Consider the following 24,551-nt stretch of genomic DNA (forward strand, 5'->3'; position numbering starts at 1 on the left):
AAAGAGGGCAAATCAAGCTCAATTAAATTCCCTCCAATAAAGTTTCCAGTTATTGCTTTCGCAAAGATCCTGGCAACTTGCAGCTAAAATAAATCAAAGGTGCAGTAATAATCGTGACCTTAAGAATGAATGAGTGTAATGATGTCATAATCACAAACGTTATTAAATCAGGTCGAGCATTATGCTAATTAGTGACCAAATGCTCATTTACATATTTTTACGCTATGCGCGAAGGACGTTTAATGACCACGCCTCCATTTCGCTGGTGTACCAAAGCAGTGGCGGTGTCCATAGGCTTGTACATGTAAAATGGGAGCAGTGTGCACTTTTGACCCTCCAAAATTTTCTTCAATTTTGACCGGATGCAGAAGCGGAGTTTCCACCCCCTGATTATACCACATGTTCAGGGAGGTATAATCATTGTTTCAATTGACAATGCGGAGAAAATTAGAATATTTCATATTTCATGTAATAAAATACAAAAGAAAGAGTGAGTGGATGACATCATAAGTCTCCTCATTTGCATACAGACCAGATGTGAATATAACTGCTTTGTGAAATTAAGCAATACATTAGATTGTCATAACTTTCTTAATTTACATCCAATTTTGATTACATTTTCAGTGTTATGCTTTTGGGATTTATCCCTTTTTATTCATATCAACTTTTTGTTTGGGTGGACATGTCCTTTAACTCATTAGCTGCATATGTGGTACATTTTTAAAATGTAAAAGGCGAAAGGGTGGAAAAGCAGTATCCCCCGCTGTAACTCCTCAGCCCTCTTAAGGGGTTATTTGAAGTCTAACGGGATGCACATTAATTAATATGCTTTTGAAATGGATATGACAATTAAACAAAATGTCATCAAATACCTTAATTTTATATATTCTTTCTTTCTTGGTTCAAACAATCAGCGAACGCATCAACCGATGTGGATTCAACTATTGACAAGAGAAATGGTGGTAAGTTATATGGGCGTATAAGCAGCAGATTTGAGAAGTAATTTAGGATTAAGGTTTAGGTTTATTGTATAATTCAGATAAGGTTTAATGTTTAATTTAGTAATTAAATCTATGTTGTAAAGCGCATAGAGAGTCTTGACTATTATGCGCTATACACTATTATGCGCTATACAAATTTAAATTATTATTATTATAAGTAAAATTACGCTGAAAACACTTTCTTCTTAAGAACATTGATGATTTAAATTATTGAAGACAGGAGCTTTGCTACAGGGAGTGGTTGGGGAAGGCTATGATTTTTCAAGTATTGTGAAAGAGTGGGAAAAGGACACCACCAACCCCACACTGAAATACTAAGGCGCTGCCACTGTTTGGAAACTATGGCCCGTATTCTGAAGTCAGGTTTCATCTAGACCATGGTCTCACTCTGTGCTTAAAGTATGGATATCCAAAAATTCAAAAATTTCTGTTTATATTTCATATTTCTTATGTTTACTATTTTGTTTCATTTTGCTTCCATAATGGAAAACATCCTTCAAAATAATTCAGTTATCATTCCCAAACAATTGTTAACAGTATGAGTGTCAAATAAGTGTATATATTTGATGTGTACAGTTGGGGATTTGTGCCCAATTGGCTCCACATAGTTAAACCATATTTAAACTCGAGTTCAGAATACGGGTCTATAACTTCTAGAAATGAATGAATGAAATTAGATTACAGAACCCTGTTATATAATCAATTGCAACATCACTTGTAACTGTAGGCTCTATTGCAACAGATATTGAAAAAAATAGAATTGATTGTATGTTTTAATGTATAAGGTCGAATGGTAGTTATTTGATAAAGATTTTTTTTAATTAACTAGTGTTAATTTGTCTTCTTATTCCACTGGTTTTCAGTATGAAGAAAAAGAATAGAAATAGCAACTCATTATCAATTGGCTTTTTAGAGCGAATGACGCCGCGAGTCGCAACACTGAGTTGTTATTTCCATTCAAAAGATATTTATTCATAATATTAGCGATAAATCACAGATTTTCGATTATTATTTTGTTTTATTTCCCAACGTTGCTTGTACATCATAATATGGTTTAAATAAGGAAAACAAAATTCAAAGAAATAAAATTTACTATTAAAAGGACAATAGTCATTAATAACGCTTCAAAACGAATTCTGAACCTCAATGCACATTCCATGTTTTCCATTTGTCCGTTTCGTGTACTTTTTAGAAGAACGTGCGAATTCTGAGATCGCAACTGCCATGGCCATGTCATCTCATTCCTGTCATCATGGCTCCGGTTTACCGATCCTCACATACTGTCTTGTTGCCATCATCGTCGCCATGTTACATGGAGCGCGGCTATTTGGTTAGATCCCTGGTGCTGGAAGACGTATAGAAGGTTCAAGTACACTTTGGTATGCCCTTAATGATGATTCTTTTTTTATTTCTTAACATTTTTTATCATTATCAGTAATGATTATTAGTGATTATAACACATTCATAGGGCACTTATATGGATATTTCAAAGTGCACTGGTGTGCTGACTAACTCAAATTAACAATGAATCTATTCATGAAAAAAGAAAAAGAAAGAAAATAAAAAAGTCATTTTTTTTAAGTTATTAGTCAACCCACTTGAGCCCTTTGAAAGACCATACGGTGCCCTATCAACAGATCATTGATTTAAATATTCATGGGTCTCGATCGGAAATCATGGCAAGGGGGGGGGGGGGGGTGACTGACACCAACATTGTTCTCAGTGAGGGAGTAAACTTCAATTCAATTCAATTCAATTCAAATTTATTTTCATTCTTCAAAATGATACAAATAAGTACAAGATAGATTGATTCAATTTAAATAAACAATAGCATGAACAAAATTCAATATTGGAAGAAAAAAAAATACATATTTGAAAGTAATCTAAATATAAATTAACATACATGTCAAACTTAGACTAGCTGCTTGAGGATCTGAGAGCCGTTTTTTTTTACTGGTTTAGAGGTGGGGTAGTCCTTAAGGCTTAATTTGTATGTACAAGACTAGGTTCTTCATAAGGACTTGATCAGTAATGAGACCACGAAGCACAAGCTGAAAGTTTCAATATTCTGACCTGAAAATGGGGGCCATTTTAAGGACTCTTTTCGGTACTGGATGCCATGTCATGAAGCTGTCCGCGCGTTACAATAACACTTTCCATAACAGTTAAAAGCTACAGAAATCCTTCATTCTGATTGGTTGATAGTAAACCTGGGGGGTGTTTCACAAAGATTTAAGTATGACTTAGAGTCGCACTTAAATACCGGGTTGCGTACGGTATGAAAGGCTTGACCGCATTGGTCAGATCGTCTCAAGAGGACGCGCACTAATGCGTATCTATCAATAAGATCGCGCGTTGCATATCTTGTACGCGTCGGCATTTAAGTGCGACTTAAGTCATACTGAAATCTTTGTGAAACACCCCCCCTGTTATAGAAATTATGCATTTGTTATTATAACAATTCTATATGAAGCGGGACCCTGGTCCGCAGAACTTTATGCACCACTGAATATATTCCAGGTTATGATAGGAGTGTATTTGAAGGATAGGATTCAACTTTAGCCGATGGGAATTATAAAAGTGATTGATAATGTATAGATTAAACGAGAACTTACCTAAGTTTGAAGTTTGATCTTCATTTTATGAAGTAACGGAGAGTCTAGGGATTATGTGAGATACGAGCTGCGCATGCGCACATCAGTTTTGAAAGGAAATAGTGATGCCAGAGTAAATGGAGAGATTAAACGGAAAAAACATTGTACCTTTCCGTAATGTATTACATGCATTACATTTAGGCTAAACCTTTAAAAAACACATTGGGAGGGAGGGCCGGGCACATAATCCCTAGACTCTCCGTTACTTCATAAAATGAAGATCAAACTTCAAACTTAGGTAAGTTCTCGTTTAATCTATACATTTTATCTCGTAACTCCAAGTTACGGGATTATATGAGATATTGAAAGCCACTCTGGACTCACTATAATTACACATGAAAAAGAAAAGTACATGTATCAGCTTTTAATACTTTGTTCAATACATGTGCTTCAACAAACTAAAAACATAGGGATTTATCAAAATACCCAAACATAACATATTTTCAAAGTTGCATAACCACTTGTATGCAAGGCATAACTTGAGTTGCATTCAAAACGTGCATTGTAATGTATACATAAATAACAGTCAAGCTTCCAACACTGCCCTTTGGAAAACATCCACATGAGTGTCTCTCAAAGGCTTATTGTAGTATGTACGAAAGGTGTTCTCAGACGACCAGCCTGCCGTCAACATAATGTCATTAATGGGCACATCTCTCGCTTCAGCAGCAGACGTTGAGGCTGCCCTTGTAGAATGAGGTTTGTATTTAGCAATGTCTATCCCTGAATTTGACAAAGCCTCCTTTGCCCAACGAGCTATAGTGTCCTTGGATACTGCGGAATGTGGTTTCTTGTAGCTTACGAACAGACGTTTCTTTTCCCCACGTAGTGCTTGTGTCTTGTCCAAATAAAGACGAAGAGTGTGTACCACACACAAACGCTCATCATGTGGGTACTCCTTCAAGCAAATCTTTGTGCCACAGTGTCCTGGCCGAGTCTGCTTCAACATGTCTGTAACTGCAAACACTGCGCTATCTGCATGAAAATTCAGGTTATCTATGTTCAATAGATGGAGTGTCTGTACCCGCTGTGCTGACACAAGAAGTATGAGAATGCAAAGTTTCAAAGTCAATTGTCGTAGTGAAATACTGGAGTTTACTGGTAGGGATCGAACATAGTTCAACACTTGACTGACATCCCAAATGTCAGAATACCGAGGCCTCGGTGGTTTCAAATTGAAGACTCCTTTCATGAATCTAGTCACCATCTGACTTTCCTTTAAAGAATGTCCTCCTTCTAAGACAGCGTAGTTCCCTACAGCACATTTTGCCGTATTAATGGCACTATATCCTAATCCTTTTTCTACAAGGCTTGTCAGAAAATCTAAAACCTGCCCAACATGTGTTTGCAGTGGATTTGTCGACCGTCCATGACAAAAGTGAATCCATCTCCTGATGAAAGAGATGTACTGCTTCCTGGTTGATGTCCGCCATGAGGCCAGAATGATAGGTCGAGCCGATTCCGGAATTCCTTTTGCCTGGAGGGATTCCATGATAATCTGCAAGCAAGCAAAAACAGTTTTTTGCATAATGGGTGAATTCTTCCCGTTTCTGGTTGGATTAATGTCTGTTCATTTTGTGGTAGAACAATAGGTACTTCAATTAGTAATTGTAACAACCGGGGAAACCATGATTGTGTGGCCCATTTCGGAACAATCATTATCCCCTCTGCCTTGTCCTCCACAACTTTCTGAAGACATCTATTTATGATACAGAATGGAGGAAAGGCATAAAACTCGAATTCACCCCAATCTAATGTGAATGCATTTATAGCAAGAGCCCCAGGGTCCGGTTGCCATGACACATAAATTGGTAACTGGTTATTCAGCCTAGAAGCAAAGAGGTCAATGTTTGGTGTACCCATAGAGTTACATAGTTCTCTAAATAACTTAGGATTTAACATCCATTCTGTTTCATCTCTGAAATGCCTAGACCTCCTATCAGCAATTACATTCTCTACACCGGGAAGGTGAGCTGCTGTGACCCATATATCATGCTCTATACACCAATTCCATAATATCTGAGCTAGTTCATCACATTCTTTAGACTTTATTCCGCCCATTTCATTGATGTAGCTAACAGCTGTGGTATTATCTATTCTCATGAGAACATGTATGCCTCTCTTGTCCTTACAAAAGGCTTTCAGCGTAAAGAAAGCTGCAAGTAACTCGAGATAGTTGATATTGTTCCCGTTGGCAAGGGATTCTGATTGCTTCCATCGACCACCACATTGGGCCTTATTATCTGTTCCTCCCCAGCCTGAACCACTAGCATCACTACTCAACTCAATGTCTGGTTTCCTCCTGTTCAGGTGTCTGATTGCAGACTGTATGTTCTCTTTCCACCAGACCAAATTTTCTTTTGCAGCAACTGTTAGTGTAACACTAGCATCATAATTGCCCCTATGTGTCCTCAGATTGCAGATTTTATCTCTCTCAAGTGCTCTGTAGTGCATTTTCCCATGCTCACAGGCAGGAAGGGTAGCTACAACTTTCCCAATGAAACAGGCCAGTTGTCTGATTGTCACTATACTCTTTCTGAGCAGTTTCAAAGCAAACTCCCTAATTTCAGTGACTTTTCTCTCTGTTGGTCTGACAGTCATTGTGTCCGACTTTATATCAAAGCCCAAGAAAGTAAGTTGTTGGCTTGGCTCAAATCTGGATTTTTCAGGGTGAATGACAAACCCTAACCTTGAGAGTATCTCTTTTGTGTCACAGACCGCCTGGACTACACGTTCTTTAGAGTCTCCTATTATCAGAGTGTCGTCAATGTAGGAAATGATAACATGCCCCCCTGCTCCTGAGTATGGTTAAAGGCACTTTGAGCACTTTAGTGAAAATTCTCGGCCCTGATGATAACCCATTGGGTAGCGCTCTGAACTGAAACAATTTCCCTTTCCAGAGGAAACGTAAGAATTTCCTGCATTTGTGATCTATAGGGATACTGTAATATGCATCCTTCAAGTCAAGTGATGCCATGTAACATTCTTTGGTCAACAATTGGATAGCTGTTTCAAATGTGTCCATTTTGAAATGGTGGAAGTCCAAGTATTCATTTAGCTTGGATAAGTTAAGTATCATTCTAAGTTTTCCATCTTTCTTCTCCCTTGTGAAGATATTAGAAATAAATTCACCAGGTATGTGTTCACAAGGTTCAATGACCTCTTTTTGCAAAAGGCTATTAATCTCTGCATCTACAGCTACTGTTTCATCAAGCGTGAGCTTATAAGGGTGAGGTATGAATTTTTGCATGGGGGGGAGTCCTATGAATTCCAATTCGTATCCCTTTACAATATTCAAAATATTCCTATCTGAAGTGAGGTCTTCCCATTGATCTAAATGCAAGTTTATTTGGCCTCCTTGGAAAGGGATACATTTCAGAGTGCTACTCTTAGGACAAACATTTCTCACCTGATCGTCTGTCTTGTCAAGGTGGTTTTCTAGTAGGCAGGCCTGGAGTGGGTGGATGGTGCCTTGACACCTCTCATCTTCTTCTGACCCCTCATGAACATCAGTCCTCTCCCTCTGCCTCTCGGGAAGTGTCCTCGCCCTCTGGTCGGCACATTGACTAAAAAAGGGAGAGCTTCTGACGAAGGAATCGGGTTTCCCCGGCCCCTACCAGCATAGGTTGGTTTGGCTTGGCTTCCTGGGTACGGAGCATAACGTAGCTCTTTGAACTTCATAGTGCCCATTTTTGTCACCGCCACCGCTTTCTGTTGTTCAGTCATGTCTTTTACTAGTTTGCCGAGATCTTCGCCGAACAGGTGTTGTGTGACTTTCACCTCTGGCCGACAGAGTGGCTGGTATTTGGGGTTTAGTTCCGGTCTGATACTCTCTCTTCTGTACATATTTATTTCATAATTTGCATGGGCTAACAGGGCCAGAATTTCTTCATGCTGTGGAGATGAATTCTCTGTCATTAAATTTGCTACTGCTGTCAGGCCTTTGATCAAAGGTTTTTGGAGCTTTTGCAGACGCAAATCTCTCTATTTTGTTTTGGAGGGGATGTTTTCCCAGATCAGGGGGTTGACCTTAGGTACCACTAGGTTAGGGACATTTTTTGGTGGGACAATTTTGTCCATGAGGGTGGCCATATTCTCCATTCCCAAACGCTCTGATAGCATGATTTTTAGGCTGTCTGCCAGTTCATCGCTCACGTCAGGTCCCGAGGGGGCTTGCGCCTGAAAACGTGCCGCAAAACCTCTTGCAACTACAGGGCTGACTGTGTCTTCAGTATTCCCTGGTGGAACCAAAACTTGTTCTACTTCATTTTCTTCTTCTTCATCAGGACGGTCTACCTGTACCTGAGCAGATTGGAGGGAGAAAGAATTCTCATCCTCCTCATATTCATAAGGATATTCATAATCCGGTTCAAAGTCCCCTTCTTCATTTTCTCCAAGGGCAAAACTTCCCATGTAATTGTGATAATGTTGTGCCCTTTGATGGGTAGGGTTAGGTTTTGGCCTAGTATGAGCTGTGTATTGTTTCTTACCAGCTTCATCGACTGATAACTTTTCACAGAGCTTTTCGAACATGAGGTTTTGCTTTTCTATTGCTTTTTCTAAGGTCTGGAATCTTTGTTCAGATACAGCAGAGGATGACTCTGACTGGCTGCTGCTGGAACTAGCATTATAATTTTGGGTTCCGCTTCCAAAGGACCTTTCTTTCCCTTGATTAGGAATTAAATCAGACAATACTTGTCCTGCTTTTTGTCTTGTCTTCCCCTTGCTAGTACTAGTAGTATTAGCCTTTGGCTTACAAATACTTTGTTTAGGAACTGACATTTGAGACTGCAAATGAGACTCCATAACCTTTTCTCTAGCACTCTTAGCAGTAGCAATTTTACTTTTGCCTGACTTAGTATTAGTTATCTTAGGTATTACAAAGGTTTCACTTATCTGATCATCGCTAGCCGTGCCTGCGAAGACCACTCCATCACCTCCAGCCGTCCCGTTTCTCCGGGCACTCACCTCTGCATTGGAGGCCCGTACCGCCGTGCGGACGGCCTCCGGTGAGAATACAGTGTCAGTGGCGGTTTCCATTTGGTTTTCTTCACTTGCAAAATTAGCCATAACAGGCTAAATTCACAAATTACAGTTCTAGAACCGGGCTCAGAACTTGTAAAATTAGTATACAAATAAGCACTCTAACGCTTTCCTCCTGTAGAGTGCGAAAAGCGCAAAATTCTTCCAAAAATAACTGACGAAAAATGACTGCCCGTGGTCAGTCGAACATGCACAAGGCTCACTGATGTGCGCATGCGCAGCTCGTATCTCATATAATCCCGTAACTTGGAGTTACGAGATAAAATCTGTTTTACAACCCCCAAATGGGTCCCCGGTCATGAGAAAAGTTGGGCATAACGTACAAACAGCTTTATGAAACATCTCATTCTTGCATTCTGCCCTCTACCGCTTTCCTCCACCCCACTTCTTCCTCTCTCTCTCTTCCTATCTCAATCTTTAATACCCCTTTCTTTATTCCTCTCTATCTTTCCTCTATCTTTCCCTCTCCTTCCTCTTCAAGTAAACACAAGTAAACACCCTCCAATACTTTCTAATACGATAGAAACAAGTTTTTATTTATTTTATTTTCCTTAGCCTGTACATAGTTTAAGATAAACAGGGCGATTTAATCATCTTACAAGCCAATAGTTATAAATCTCAGTATTTTCGTTTTTTACAAGCTATGTCCATAAACATCACTGCACTTATAAATCAACTCAACAACATTTCTCATGTACAAAGAAAAAGAAAACACAAAAATATTCTCATCTTAGCAAAATGCTCTTTCTTTCCCATTTCCAAATAATGTGCACATGAAGCGTCTTAATCCGCACAATTCAACAATAACAAAAGTATGCACATCTGCTTGCAAAAAATCAAAAATAAAAATACAACTCACATAAATATAAACTGCCTCCATAACCTTTCATCCTACAATAATTTGTAGAATCAATATAATATCCATAAATATCTATTTTAAACTCTGAACGGTGGTAATCATATGGAATCTAGTGGAAAAAAGAAATCAACTCTTGTTCAAAGGCATAAAAACCAGTCATTTCATATTCTGATGAACAATGATCTATGTCAAGCAAGGACTTACACATTGTAGCCCTTCAAAAACAAGATCATGTAATTTCTTGATAAAGAAGTGGATTCACAACTAGGGCAACTCATATAGCAATGAGTATAGGGGCCTTTCTCACAAAAATTAAGATTGATTTGATCAATTACAATTATATGCCAGCGACACCAACACAGAATGCATATTTCTGTTCAATGTATCTCCTAGATATGGTACACGGGGTAATTTGACCAGTTTTGACAAATGGGGCATTGCAAAAGACGATGTTCAATCGCAAGCCAAGCACAAGACCTTTGATAATAAACAAATTGATAGTTGATTTGCGTTCAATTGCAACCCAACTTAACTGCAATGCCCTATTATGCTTATACGCTTGCATTTCAATTAAACACTTTCTTAAATGCGTGAAAGTACATGTACATGTACCAATGTTATCTCGGAAGCGTTTCGAGAAAGGACTTGTAGTAAGATCTTTTATCCGACAGTCTGTTTAGTCCAACAGTTACATGTGCCATAGGAACTGCACTTTTTTGGCCAATAAATCAAGAGGTTGTCGGATCTGACAACTTGTCAGATCACAACTGTCGATGAAATGGCCCCCCTGGTCTGAGCTTTGATTGTTAATCCACAACATATTCTCAATATTTCTGACTGGAATTTAGCTCCTAAAATCCTTTGGTTTACAGCAGTAATATACATACAAAGTAAACAAACTATTCTCCAAATGATGTATGAAAATCCAAATCAATATTTTTGGTGAGGTGTCTCGATATAAGACATTCCCATGCACCTGTAAATTTTACATAAAATGCAAAATTATCTGAATGCAGAATTGATAGTCTCCATATTTGTTGTCTTTCCAACCAGAACTCGATCTCCAAACGTACATTCAGACGAGTGTAACATTATAAAAAACATGAAAAAAAAACTTTTGTTAGAATAACTAAGTTGCCATGTTGATCTTCACAAAAACATTTTGCTGACACTAGTTATTGTTACAAAAATGGTAAACTCAAATAAAGCCACAAAACAAGTATTCCTGACTCCACTCCAAAATTCACACAACTTTGCCAGTATCAATATCAATCTCTATTTATCTTGCATTTGATGGCAAATCAGAAAAAAAATTAATCGGGAAAATATTATCCTGACTATTAGTGGCAAACCTGGGCATGGGAGCACAAATGTTTGCAGCAGATTGCAAATATGAAAGAGCACTCCTGATTGGTCCCTGCTCTTGTGTTTCGAATAAAACATGCATGCAACAATGATCCTGATTGGGCAGTTAGATATTGAATGCAAATATTAGTGTAATGGCTTGAGTCACAATTGATCCAATCAATCGTAACTCTATGGCAATCTTCTCTTTGTTTGCAAAGGACATTGTGCCAATTATGAGAGTGAAGGGTTTCCATAGAGTTACGATTGATTGGATCAATTGTAACTCTATGTAAGACGGGGCCCAGGGCCCCATCTTATGAAGAGTTACAATTGATCTGATCATCCACAACTATGGAAAGCCAGCAACGTCAACATCTAAATTGCATGTTTCGTTCAAAATATTTTCTAGATATGCTGGATATTCTTATATTCATTGTTTTCTTGAAAATTCAGTATGCTTTTCTTTGTTAACGAAGGACACTGTTCAAATTTCTTGTAAAAAAACTATGGCAATGATGGATTTCCATACAGTTCAGGTCGATTGGATCAATCGTAACTCTATGGAAATCCATCAGTGTCACAATTGTTTCTAAAGCAAATTTGCAAATGTCCTTTGTAAACAAGGGCGAACACACCAAAAATAGTCAAGAAAACGATGAATGTATGAATACATGTATACATATCTCAATTGTTTTTAAACAAACATGCATTTAAGATGTGGGCGTTGCTGGCTTTCCATAGTTGATGTTGATCAGATCAATTGTAACTCTTTGTAAGACGGGGCCCAGGAGTTGTATACTTGATATACGTGCATTGTGCACAAAAGGTTAGGAAGAAATAACGATCAATTTGAAGTGTATGACTTTTGCTTAGGCTATGAATTATTATCATAAATATCAAATTTTTCTGTGCTTGTATTGCTCTATACACGCTTATATGCTCGTTTGTCATCTGTACGATGTTATATATCTAAAGTAGTTTTATTGCATTGGTGACATCAAGCTCATAAAATAAAAGTAAATATATCATTTTATACAGATTAAACAAAAGGAAAGTAAAATTCTGTTCAGAATTGACGTAATTAAATACTGAATTACTTACAAAAGCTCCCCTCTTTTTCACCTTATTTATCGTTAATCAATATATATCTTATTTATAAATACAAAATTAAAAATATCTTTTGTCTTGTCCCAAATTACATGGGAATTTTTTTTAGATGCAATCAGTTAACCCTCCAATAAAAATCTTTACTTTTCTTCTTAGATTTTTTTTTATTTACAGCTGGTATCATTTGCATCTACACTTAAGCATTGAAAATAAAAACCATAACAAATGCCAATGACCAATCAAATAAAGAGTTACTAAAGAGTTATCTTTTTGGCAACAACAGGTTGAGCGCCTTGAGCACCTAGCAAGGTGGATACGTATGCTATACAAATCCTATTATTATTATAAACTTAGACGTATATGTAATGTCAATACTGAAACAAGTGGAATCACGGAATAACTATATACCCCTGAATCTAAACAATAGAAATTCACATTTGAAAATAAATGCTGAAGACTATTTCTGATCTGTTGATTTTGATTGTAAAATTAGAATATGAAAATATTTCTATCCCAAACACATTTAGATTTACTATAAATTATTCTTAATCTCTGCTCTGTGATGTTAATGATATGTGTAAAACCACTTCAAAATCACATTCTTTATTCCTAGAGGAATTTCTGATCTGTTGATTTTTATTTTAAAATTAGAATATGAAAATATTACTATCCCAAACACATTTAGATTTACTATAAATCATTCTTAATCTCTGCTCTGTGATGTTAATGAATGATATATGTAAAACCACTTCAAAATCACATTCTTTATTCCTTGAGGAATTTCCTTCAACTCGACATTTTCCCTTGGAAAAATACAAGCCTTGCAAACAAACTAAACCTTTCTTGACCACTTTGGTAATGGTCAAATTACATCAAAGAAAATTGCCAAACTCTGTGCCGTTCAGCAGGAACCCCAATATACAGGCATCTTGCATCTTTTCATAGCGGCTTCCCGTGTTCCCCATTATTTCTCTATAATAAGTGTGAGGATTGGTGATGAAAAGCCGCTTGCAGGATTCCTGCAGAAAACACGCTGCTCTGACTTTGACAAGGTACCAAATTCTAAATAAACCATGGCAACTGAACCTATAATATGCAACTAAATACATCAACAAACCATAATAGCAAAGCAGGCACAGCTGTTTTTTGTGACAGAAAAAAAATGATAATAAAAAAGCGATTGTCATTGACAAATTTATTCATATTTTTGTTATAATTCATGTTTTATGTACACTATTTAATAATATAAACTTGCCATTTACAAACTTTATTTTATCTAAATGTACTGTAGTTTTTTTTCTTTCAGCTCTCAAACTCTGATCAAAGTACAATATTTCCCATCTTTCTTTTCTTTAATCAGACTGTGTCTTCTCTTAGCAGATGTTGACTTGACACTGTTGGAAGAAGAAAAGGAGAGAGAAAAACGGGGAATAAATTTGAGACAAAACTCTTCACAACAATGGGGGGATTTGCTTCTGAAAGTTTCATTAACATAATAGAGTGCTTGAGCACTTTACAGAGTGGCTTTGGCTTTTTATTTCTGACAACATTCTTAATACATTTTACTTAGTTTATCTTACAATTTGTTGTTCATTTAAAATGATAATGTAAAAATTCAAATTAATCAATTTTATTTATTAACATACTTGCAACTATTTTAATTCATTGCATTTTTATTATAACTTTAAAGCTGTTTATTCAAGTTTACAGATTATATTCTAACAATAATTGGGACTATTGTGTTTGTATTTCTAATGGATGATTTGATATAATAACACCATCAAATGAATTTTGAAGTACTGAGTGTAAATGCATTTTCAATTGCGACATGCAGATACAAAAATGACTGATTGAATCCAATGACTGGGGTAAGAATATATCTGTAAAGCCCTTAGACACGTCGTTCCGATGTATTAAGCTACTACTATTGAATTATCATATGAAGATGTCCTAAATTCAAGCAATGCTATATAGTATATTGTCAAATGTAGGAAATAATTAATGGCATTGTTGTATTCCAAGATCCATTATTTACAATGTGTATTAGAAAAAATTGCCTGTAAAAAAAAAGCCAAACTACAAATGTGTAGGCTTTATATGATAAATTCCATTCATGGTACTGAATGTAAACTATGCAACAATCTCGTCATTTATTTTCCTATGTCAAATAAGTACCAATTTGATTGAGAATAAGTGTGAAAGCTAATGAACAGGTCGTACATTCTTATATCTGAGGAGTCCAATTCAGGCCAGAATGGGACAGCTGGGAGTCGAATCTATTTCAAGTCAAAGTGACTTGTTTCTGACTTAGCTAATAAACCATTCTGAGTCAAATTAATTCAAAATCTGAGTCACTATAATTAGGAATGGAAATGACCCCCAGCTGGCACAATTCAGAGTCAAATTAATTGAAAATCAGAGTCAATTTTCCAAGTCAAATTGACTCCGCAACAGATTTTACGAGTACAAGTACAACAAATTATATACAATCTGTCTTACGTGGTGTGTCTCTCTGCAATACGGACACTCCAGCACTGTGTGCCGCTGCAGCTACCGCACTGGCGAAGTCCGTCTCGGCGAAGAATGACCCGTCCGAACTGGTGCTACCCACACTATTTCGTCTGCTTCCGTTGCTGCTGCTTCCATAAGCTAACATTGACCCTGAATAAATGGTATATGATAATGATCATAACAATAATGATGACAATGATGTTATTGTCAGCTCAGAGGCACCACAAAGGTATTATGCCCCCCCCCCCCCAAAAAAAAAAAAATCAGACAATTTTCATGTACTAAAAGCAGTACAACATGAACAAAAAATAAATCACACACACAAGAAACACTTCCAGAATTTTGTATAAAATTCTGGAAGTAATTTATGAATAAACTGGGTATAACTTATTCAACAGAAAAAATATATACTAATGTTTTGTCCCTTCATAATATTTTTTTTGTGGGGGTTCTTTTTTGGGGGCAAAAATTTTCTCAGTGGCTTTATAAAATTGTTTCAAACTAGGGATAGTCTTCTGATAATTACAATGTAAAATAAATTGTTTACGGAGTAAATAAAATGATAAAATTAAACACCAAGGTAAATTGATTCAACTACTCCAAATAATTGTTTGTATACAAAAGAAAATACTTTGGACTTAATCATTCTTCTCTACAAAAAAAGTGACCCATTGTCTTGTAAGTCGCAATACAAATGAAGTTTTTCCTTCCTATTCTTGTCAACCACTCATTTGTTGGTATTAAATCATTCAATATTCTGAAGTGTGTGATTCGAAGTCTGGAATTAATTGTGTTACTTACTAGAAGAAGTAAAATTTACATGCATATTGATTTTCATAAAGTCCATTAAAACAGGTATACACTTTGAATGTTTTGTAGTTGCTTAGATGTTTTTTTAATCATAAGCATAACAAGATTTTAAAATGGTATACAAAGGAGAGCGAAGAGGTAATAAAATGCCAATATGTTTGAAAGAGAAGGGAAAGCTCCTAAAATAAAGCACAGTATTATATTAAAGATTCTGCAATGGGGTACAAAACAAGATCATGCCAATATGATACTTCTAAATCTTGGATAAGGAGTCATGGAATTTAAATAGGTATGCACCCCACAGCAGAGTCATGGAATTTAAATAGGTATGCACCCCACAGCAGGAAAGGGGGTAATAAATCAACTACCTATGAAAGAGAGAGGGGGTAAGATGGTGACACTCAAATGTACAATTCAAGTGCTAAAATATCACATGCCGATACGAAAGATAGGGAGTGTAGGAATTGGTAGGGTTAATAACCCCAATACCAGTGGAAGATAGGGGTGCACGGGCGTGGCATCACTGGTATGCATACTCACCTGTGCAATTGCTCGCTGTATCCATGTCCCTATCCTTACTATCCAAACTGTTCAGTTCGGTGGTCTCTATCTCGCTTAAGGAGGGGTGGACGGCGGAGTTTGACCCTGTAAGAGGGACGGCAGGGTTGGAAGAGGGAAGCGAGAGGGGCGTGGCAGAAGGGGGAGGGGAGGCAAGGGGTGGGACAGGTAAGAGAGGAGAGTTGATTATATTGCATGCAGACAGAAGGGCCCCATTTCATAAGAAGTTGGTGTGATAGCAACTTTTATGTCAAATTTTATTGAAAGAGCCAGTCAGGAAGCAGAATTTTTGCTGTTGTCATGGTAATTGACGTTCCAGCAAAAGTTGCTTTCATAACAATTTTTGATAAAATGGAGCCCAAAACAGAAAATCATAATGGGATAGATTTTCAAATACCCTTTAATCGTAAACTAGAGAACCTCATTCTCTACTGTATGTAATTTAGCTATTTCAAACAAAGCATTTACTATCTAGGGTTTGCTGATTATATGGTGACATCAATTGCAAGAATGCTCTTCTATACAAAGAAATAGAAATCTCTTAACTATATATTGCTAATGGAATATATGTACTATCTAAACAAGTGAATATAGGATCAAATGTAGAAAGTGTATATGAAATGGAAACAAGTATAAGAAACAGAGCATGCTGTCTAAGTATGAGATTAAACAAGTGGGAAGAAAATGTCGCATTTGTACCTTCTGTATTTTTCATGGTCATTTCCATAGGTGCATAAGAAGTATCATCCGACATTGCTTCCAGTTCATTCCTGGTCATATATTTGAGCAATTCCTGCCCAATCTGGGCGTGCCTCGGGTCCTCAAACACTCTTTGCGGTGCTATTGACTGCTGCTGCATGTGCTGCGGCCCCCTTCCCGGGCTCCCCAGCCCCGATTGTAACGGTATGACAGTTTGCTTAGAGCACCCACCGAGTTCCGGTGTCATGTTCCCGCTGCCGGTGGTGGTGCTGGGCACTGGGGGCGGGGTCTTTATCAGTTTATGGACGCCCCTTTTGTGGCTGGGGCTCTCGCCCGGGGGAGGACTGAGCGACGAGCTGATGGGCTGGAAATGCGAACCAGGGCCAGGGATCTCCGTCCTGCATGGTTGTTGGGGTAGAAGCGGCGGCGGGTAGATGGGTACCGGAGAGTTGTTTCCGGAGAGCGGCTGGTTCAAGAGTGGACTCTGTTGGTGGTTCCTTGGCGGTACCGGAGGACAGTGCTGTTGCGCCACCGCCGCCGCCTCGCAATCCTCGCACGCCCCTGGGTTGATCTGGACGTACGCCTGGGCGTGCTGATTCGGGCTACTGCCCCTCCGGTAGAAGGAAGACTTGATGGACCCTGGATGAGAAGGGGGCAACGATCCCCCGGGTGAGTCCATGTCTGTTGGGGGCTGCTCGGGGGGAGGCGGAAGGAACTCCGCCCAGTTTCTTTGAGTTTGTCTCCCGGGTGTGGTGGGGTGAGGATGCCTACATCGTTTGTTTGCTGAGCTGCATCTTGAGTACTGACTTCCCTGGTCGGAGTAACCCATATCTAAAATCAAATAAAAAAAATCCTTTGTTAGAATAAGCTTGTTGCTGATTGATTTCTTGTTGATTTCCCACCACAGAAGGTCAGCTATTGCTGACTGAACTGCAGAGTATGATAATATCTTTGTTTAATTGTTTGGGTTCCTTTTTCACTTCTTGGATAAGAAGGTTCTGTGACAAGCAGAGTTTCACACATCAAATTGTGCATCTAAATAATATCACAATAAATGCCCTTAGAAGAAAGAGTGATTTGAGAAATGAGTCTGCCATTTGGAAGCAGTCGCTTTTCTGAAAAAAATCATCTTCACAACAGAAAACTGACAAAATAATTTTTATCAACGTAGAGTTACCACTAATAAAGAATCCTACCTCTATCTGGAACTGCTGGCGGACCATCGAAAGGGCCATGCCACCCTCTTGGGCTACCATGCCCGCTACCACCGTGTCCACCGGGCTTCACCATCCTACCAGGGCGACGCCCATCCCTGTTTGATGACTGCCACGAGCCAGACCACTCCGAACTATTATCACTGCAGTTTTGTCGTCGGGCAGGGTACTCCCGCATGTTTGGAGGCTGGACGAGGGTCGCCGAGGCGTAGGGTTCGGGGTCGTCCGATATCTGGTGGTGCGGGAAGTGGAGATGCTGGTTGTATTGAGGCGGAGGGCGGCCGGAACCGGGGCTGGGGATGATGGGAAGTGTGCTGCCGGCGTGGACGCTCAACTCCTCATCCATCTCGGCTTCGTTTTCAACCACGGCATACTCAGGTGAACTGTAAAACATGGCATGAAGGGAAAATTAACCTGTTAATGACTCAAGTAAGGAATTCACATTTGCACTAGGACTACCTGATTTGAATTTCCATTGGGTCAATATGAACACACGCTATTCTAGGAAAAGATAGAAAGAGGGAATGAAGGATAGAGGGAAAGATGGAAACTTACCTAAGATGCATCATCATTCCATGGAATGTGCTCAGATTAAGGATAAAAGAACCAAATCCTGAGCTGCTCTGTCATGTGTGAGATTGACAGAACACAGAAGGATAGAAAGAATGGAATGAAGGGGAAAGGAAAGATGGAAGATTTGAAGATGGAAACTTACCTTGGATGCATCATCATTCCATGGAATGTGCTCAGAGTAGGGAAGGAAGAACCAAATCCTGAGCTGCTCTGACTATCATGTGTGAGATGCGTTTCTTTGCTCACCTGACTTTGTAAATGCGATGGATATTTTGGATCTAAAATAGGGGATATAAAAAAGAATTTATTGAAATATCCATCATGTTTACATTTTAACTTACATATCTTCATGAATTAAATATTCTATTTACCTCTGAATAAAACTGCCAAATATGCTAAGATATGACTAGCAATGTTTGCAGGACTATGGCCCTTGTGCCATTACATTCATAAAAATACTAATATGACGGTGGTGAATATCCAAGTTAAAAAAAAACATAATTCTAAATATTACAAATGAAAATCAGAAATAATTTGACAAAGAAGAAAAAATAAGTACAGGTTTAATGGCAGCACAAATGGTATCTTTAAAACTACTAAACTACTTCAAAATGGCCTGGGTATGGGTGACATCTTAAGCTCACAGTGTGGGTATAAACGGTTTGTTTTTCTCCATTGTTTGCATTCTTCTACAACTTACTATAAACTTCTTGAAGCCAGACAGGTGGGGCACCGTTGGGCCACTTAGACGGAGGGGGCTTGTTCTTTTCTAACGTGTCGTCTCCTGAGGATCCGTTACCTGTACAGCAGTTACCCATACAACCTGTCAAAAATATCAAGGAAGAATAACAAATATGAGTCCCTCAAATCTGATTCATAAGTGATACAAGTCTACTGAAAAGACTGCTAATACAGAGCTGCCAACCTGAACAAGAACATTTCAGCATTTTTAAAGCTGAAAATCAGTATTTTGGTGAGGAAATAAGTATTTTCAAAGATATACCTTAGGACAACACATAAAACTGAAACTTGAGAAATCAGTATTTGCATGAAACCATCAGTATTCTTCTCATTTTTCAGTACTAAATACTGAAAATCCGCACTACTTGGCAGCTCTGCTAAGACATGTTCTTTTTATTCCAATAACCTATTAATTCTCTTCTTCCTTCTTCTTCTTCTTCTCCTTATTTCTACTACTTCAAATAATTCCATTGTGACGTTATCTTTTTCTTCTGATATTACCACCACTACTACTTATACCTCTATTCCAACTTGTTTTTTCTGTCACCAAGAACTTCTGATACCTGAATTGCCACTACTCAAAAGATGGGTCCATCTTATATGAAATGATAATATCATATCATCTGAAATCAGACAATTTTGGAGGAAAACTTGTTCATCCCTGTGTTCATACCTTGATGGTTGTGTGAGTGTGGGGGACCATTTGATGTCCACGTTGCCTCCCCCTCCGTATGAGCATTCCCATTCAGTTGTGTAGGTCTAGCGTTCCTATAAATCAGAGAGAAAATGAGAATTACACTCAAGCATTCAGAAGGACAGAGATGGTGAAAAGAATTACAAAACTATAGCTTTCAAACATGTCCAAATTAAAATGATTTCATATTTTGACAGAGTGCTAAAAACTTAATGAGAGGGAGAATGTTCAAATCAATATGAATTAATCTTTACTTGAATCATAAAAACTTAATGAGATAATTACAGAGAGCAAGGAAGGGGGGGGGGGGGGTTAGAGCCTAAAATGAAAGTGACACAAATCATAATTAAATTCTAAGAGATTGAATATATGAAATCTTTCAAACAATATGATTTAAGATAAGCTCTAATTGTAACTTGTATTTACAAAACATGAAAACGTCATGGTACAGTAAAACATTCACAAAAGATTAACTTGGATAAAATTGCAATCATGCTTATCTTACAAAAGAGGAAATAAATGCATACTTACATATTTTGTACTGTTACATTATCCTTGCTTATCATAACTGCAGATAAAAGACAGATAAAACAAAGAAGTTGTAACAAATTGACTTTGTACTCTTAAAGATTCATTACTGCTTCTTTAAATGACTGGACAAGGGGGAGATTAAAGTCCCTTTCAGTCAGTTATTTTTTTCCCCCTAAAATTCTAGTGGCTAATTTCTGACTTCCTGTCAAATCTTTGTTTTCTGATTTCCATGTGCCATCTATACTTGCAAAATTATATAAGTAATTATAATAAAACTGATATTACATTGGGATTCTGAACTTATATATTAAAAAGACTGATTCGTTTTGAAACTGAACCTTGAACAAGAGCTGTAAATGGGATTTGACCTACCATTTCCAACGGGCGAGCAAGGCTTCTTTTTGTGCCGCCGCCAGAAGAGGAGGAATATCGATGTGATGACGAAGAGGAGGGCAAGGGCTACAGCTGCATAGAACCACGGCTCCGAGAGGATGTCCATTCCTCCACCGACAGAGTCTCGATCCCCGTTACCACCTCGCTTCTCTGGGTCATCTGGACCTGGAATAATAGGATGAAGATGATGAGAATGGTGGTGGTGGTGATGGGGGAGGTGGTGATGATAATGATAATGAGCATGGCGGTGATGTTGATGGGGGTGGAGTTGGTGGTGATGGTGATGGTAGCGGTGGTGTTGATGTTGTTGGTGGTAGTGGTGATGGTGAAGGTGATTGTGGTAGTTGTGGTGATAATGGTATTGATGGTACGACGACAATGATGATGAAGTTGATGGTGAAGTGTGACATGGTGACAGAACTAATTAGAGTTAGAGAGCATGCTCATAATGTTATTAAAGCCGTCTCTAGTAGTTGTTTTGCATCACTTTATTGTTCGAGGGCAATAAAATAAAATTGTAAAAATAACAATACAAATCCTTTCACATTCTGTTTCAATGTCTCTAGAGGTTCTCTCCAAATTCATCAAGTGATCCCTCATGAACAAATGAATACAATTTTTCAGTGATTATCCGTCCATTCACATACCAAGTACCAGTGGCGGACCGTGACCCGGAGGAGACAATTAATTAAGGGGCACTGTATTGTTTGTGAACAATGCTGTGCCCCTCTAATGCTTTGTCTCCATCGGGTCACGGTCCGCCACTGCCAAGTGCCCATGTAGGGTTGTCATTACATCATATGTTGAAGAAATTGTAGAAAAATTAATAACATTTTACCTGGAGGAAGGGTGACATAGACTATATCGCTGAACGGCCCCATCCCTGCGATCGTATACGCCGCCACCTTGACCCCGTACTGTGCGCCAGGTCGGAGGTTAGGCACCGCGACCTCCAGTGTCCTGTTATTCCTCGTGGTGATGTTCGGGTGGTGAGGGGGGTTTTCACTGAGGCAGAAGACGTGGTAGCCGGCGATGATCCCTGGCACCTGATTGGCTGCCGGAGGGCGCCAGCTGACTTTGATGGAGGTGGATCCGTTCTGACGGGCTTTGATGGAGTTCGGTGGTGCTTTCGGAACTACAGAAAGACAGAGAGAAAGGAGAGGGGTCTCAACATTATGCATGGGTAAGCATGAGTTAAAAATTTCAGATTTAAAATGGGCAACTATGTAAGCCATGTAAGAGTAATATCAGTAAAACCTACTCCAGCCACACAAGATCTATTATGTTATTACCAACAACATCAGTTGTTTGAAGTTGGGTCAATTTGTATGACTGTATTATACCTTTTAAATGTCAAATGACCACTGGGCACTATATATTTTCAAACTTTTATCAAAAGACTCCTAGGAGATGTCTGAACTTGACATGGGAAGAAACAATGTTTCTCACTTTATTCTCTGCTAAAAACGTTGGGCAGAGAGTACTCTTTGACCTGTACTCACTGTGTTGTCTTTTGTTAGCGATAAGTTGCAAACTGTTAAATATGGATTTTTAAAACGAGAATTGGAATTGAAAAAAGTGATATAAATCTGCCAGACTAGTCCGCTGTCACCTTCATATACCATTTTGCAGGCTTTGTCAATTACAAACTATCCATAAGATCACTACGATCTAATGACAGGTATAGACCACATTCAAACTAAAATTCAAACCACAATCTTTCACACATGTTCCCCAACTCACCATCTTGCGCTGTCTTTATAATAACCTTCCTGCTTTCCCTGCCCCGATGCCACGCCCCATGGTAGGGCTGGATCGTGATGGCGTACTCCGTCCAGGGTTGGAGGCCTCCCTGGACTGCCGTCTTGTCGTTGACCACCCTGTTCATCTCAAAGATACCCGGAGCCTTGACCTGGGGGGTCACTTTGAGGTAGTAGCCGTCGATGTAATCACCGTTACGAACAATCTGTGAGAGAATAAATCAATTATTAGGTGTTATTTTGATTTCGATTCAAGCAAATGAGTTAATGGGGAGATGGAACAAAAACTTTGGTAAGTCTGTTTCTGCCGTCATCTGTAGAGTACCTAGGAAATATATTACAGTGCACTGTGGGGACTCTACATGTACATTTATTCCTTCTTCTCTGGTTAAACTTTGAGTAACGGGTATTATATCAAAGATCTTTTACCTGCCAAGTAACGTTGATCGCTTGAGTTCCAAGGACCTGGACTCTCTTGATGAAGACCCCGCAGTTATCCAACTTATCTTGGAGGATATCCCTGCTTTCAGCTCCTGTGACGAAAGATTACAAATAACATTCGGGGTAGTATTATTTGTGTAAGGTGCCCTGGATATCACACATACTCATATTCAAACACTGCTACTCCAACAAAGTCATATTAACAGTACAATGATATCTAAATGTAAATGAGACATAAATGAGACATAAAGTGTAATGAGGGTGTGTTTTAAATGTGTCTGCTTTTAATCAATTTGTCCATTGTTATCAGTTGATTTTTCTAAAGGAAAACAGTTCAAAAGAAATACTTTTTACAGATGCCCCTAGCAATGTGAGTTTTATATTATTATATGAACATATATTGTTTACTATCATGGTTGAATATTGTTCTATTACATTTTAGATTGTAATAATGTAATGACAATAATAACAATAATAATAATAATAAGCAACCTTTATAGCGCACTTCAAACAGATGTTTCTGAGGGCTTTTTCACACGTGACTCTTGAATCATCATTGTAATAATGACTTTTGTAATCGTGACTGTGATTAGCATTCATGATTCTAATCATGTTCTAGTTTGGTTTCACACGTGCTAAATATTCGTCAGCCGTATTTTTCACTGCCATGGAATCATCATTCAAATTATTATTTTTTTTTACCATGTGAAAAAGGTGAGTGTGAGCAACATCATTTCCCCTCCATGAATTGCACATTCATCTATAATATTTAATAAATCAATTGAATTGTACTTGGTTAAAAAATGATGTACTGACTTGATGATTGACACTCACCTTCATTAGCTGGTGTGGTGACCCCTGGCTCTACATTAGGACCCGGTAGCTCACGGTGAGTCCCGGTCAGGGTGTTTGCTGCGATACTGACCGGGCTGGGAGGGCCGTAGCCCTGCCCGTTGATCCCTCGCACCATGAAGACGTAGGTGAAGCCGGATTCCAAGTTCCGCACCTCGAAGGAATTTCCTTGGATCTTTTCCGCAGCGACGGTCCACCCTGGGAATCAACAAGGGTTGAGGTAGAAAAGAATTCATAAAAATTGGCACTAACTGATGCTTTCCTTGGATGAAAACTCATCTTTTTTGCTCCAAAAACTGAAAACGTTAATGAGTTTTGTACCCAATCTCATACTTTTACAAAATGAAATAATGACAGTATGAAGCATCAACCGAAAACTGCCAATTTGCATCTCTAGTACTAAAACTAAATGATTCGCCATTCCCGTCAACTGCATATCACTGAAGGCAATGAGTTATACTAATTCCAAATATTTTTAAAGACTTTTTCACGAAGAATGAGCCTCTCCTTTCAAAAGGCATTGTGCTCATGCATGTACAACTTAATAATGATAATGATAGCAGGCATTTATATAGCGTCATCTATTTTGAATATATCCGAGGCGCATTGTGTATTATCATTATTACCCCAGCTTTAGCTCGAGCTGCCTTTCAGCGCTCGGTGCATTCAAGGAATTAATCCTGCCGTGTACCAATTCACCTCACCTGGGTCCAGTGCAGCACAATGTGGATAAAGTTCTTGCTGAAGGAAATTACACCATGGC

The 24,551-nt window shown here is 38.4% G+C and overlaps 3 protein-coding genes across 3 annotated transcripts in view; all 3 read right to left on the reverse strand.

The window, feature by feature from the left end:
- Positions 1-3,594: 3,594 nt before the first annotated feature.
- LOC121419534 lies at positions 3,595-7,501 on the reverse strand. Its single transcript, XM_041613988.1, has 2 exons — positions 7,273-7,501; positions 3,595-6,453 (listed from the first exon to the last, which is right to left on the reverse strand). The coding sequence occupies exons 1-2, from the start codon at positions 7,499-7,501 to the stop codon at positions 4,979-4,981; spliced, it is 1,704 nt and encodes a 567-aa protein (XP_041469922.1). The 3' UTR covers positions 3,595-4,978.
- LOC121420099 lies at positions 5,068-8,965 on the reverse strand. The gene is made up of 2 exons (XM_041614630.1): positions 7,065-8,965; positions 5,068-5,153 (listed from the first exon to the last, which is right to left on the reverse strand). The coding sequence occupies exon 1, from the start codon at positions 8,723-8,725 to the stop codon at positions 7,640-7,642; it is 1,086 nt and encodes a 361-aa protein (XP_041470564.1). The 5' UTR covers positions 8,726-8,965; the 3' UTR covers positions 5,068-5,153; positions 7,065-7,639.
- Positions 8,966-13,362: 4,397 nt separating this feature from the next.
- Positions 13,363-24,551, reverse strand: part of LOC121420100 (protein sax-3-like) — a 34,148-nt gene continuing 22,959 nt past the window's right edge. The window contains exons 10-23 of the mRNA XM_041614631.1: positions 23,771-23,986; positions 22,925-23,028; positions 22,479-22,701; positions 21,574-21,870; positions 20,715-20,900; positions 20,343-20,379; positions 19,791-19,885; positions 19,077-19,199; positions 18,519-18,654; positions 17,786-18,186; positions 16,590-17,420; positions 15,873-15,977; positions 14,511-14,672; positions 13,363-13,405 (exon numbers count right to left, since the gene is read on the reverse strand). Of these exons, the coding sequence (XP_041470565.1) occupies positions 13,368-13,405; positions 14,511-14,672; positions 15,873-15,977; positions 16,590-17,420; positions 17,786-18,186; positions 18,519-18,654; positions 19,077-19,199; positions 19,791-19,885; positions 20,343-20,379; positions 20,715-20,900; positions 21,574-21,870; positions 22,479-22,701; positions 22,925-23,028; positions 23,771-23,986 (2,954 nt within the window). The 3' untranslated portion in view covers positions 13,363-13,367. The remainder of the gene's footprint in view (positions 13,406-14,510; positions 14,673-15,872; positions 15,978-16,589; positions 17,421-17,785; positions 18,187-18,518; positions 18,655-19,076; positions 19,200-19,790; positions 19,886-20,342; positions 20,380-20,714; positions 20,901-21,573; positions 21,871-22,478; positions 22,702-22,924; positions 23,029-23,770; positions 23,987-24,551) is intronic.

Source organism: Lytechinus variegatus, chromosome 8, assembly GCF_018143015.1.
Source record: "Lytechinus variegatus isolate NC3 chromosome 8, Lvar_3.0, whole genome shotgun sequence".
Classification (NCBI taxonomy): Eukaryota; Metazoa; Echinodermata; class Echinoidea; order Temnopleuroida; family Toxopneustidae; genus Lytechinus; species Lytechinus variegatus.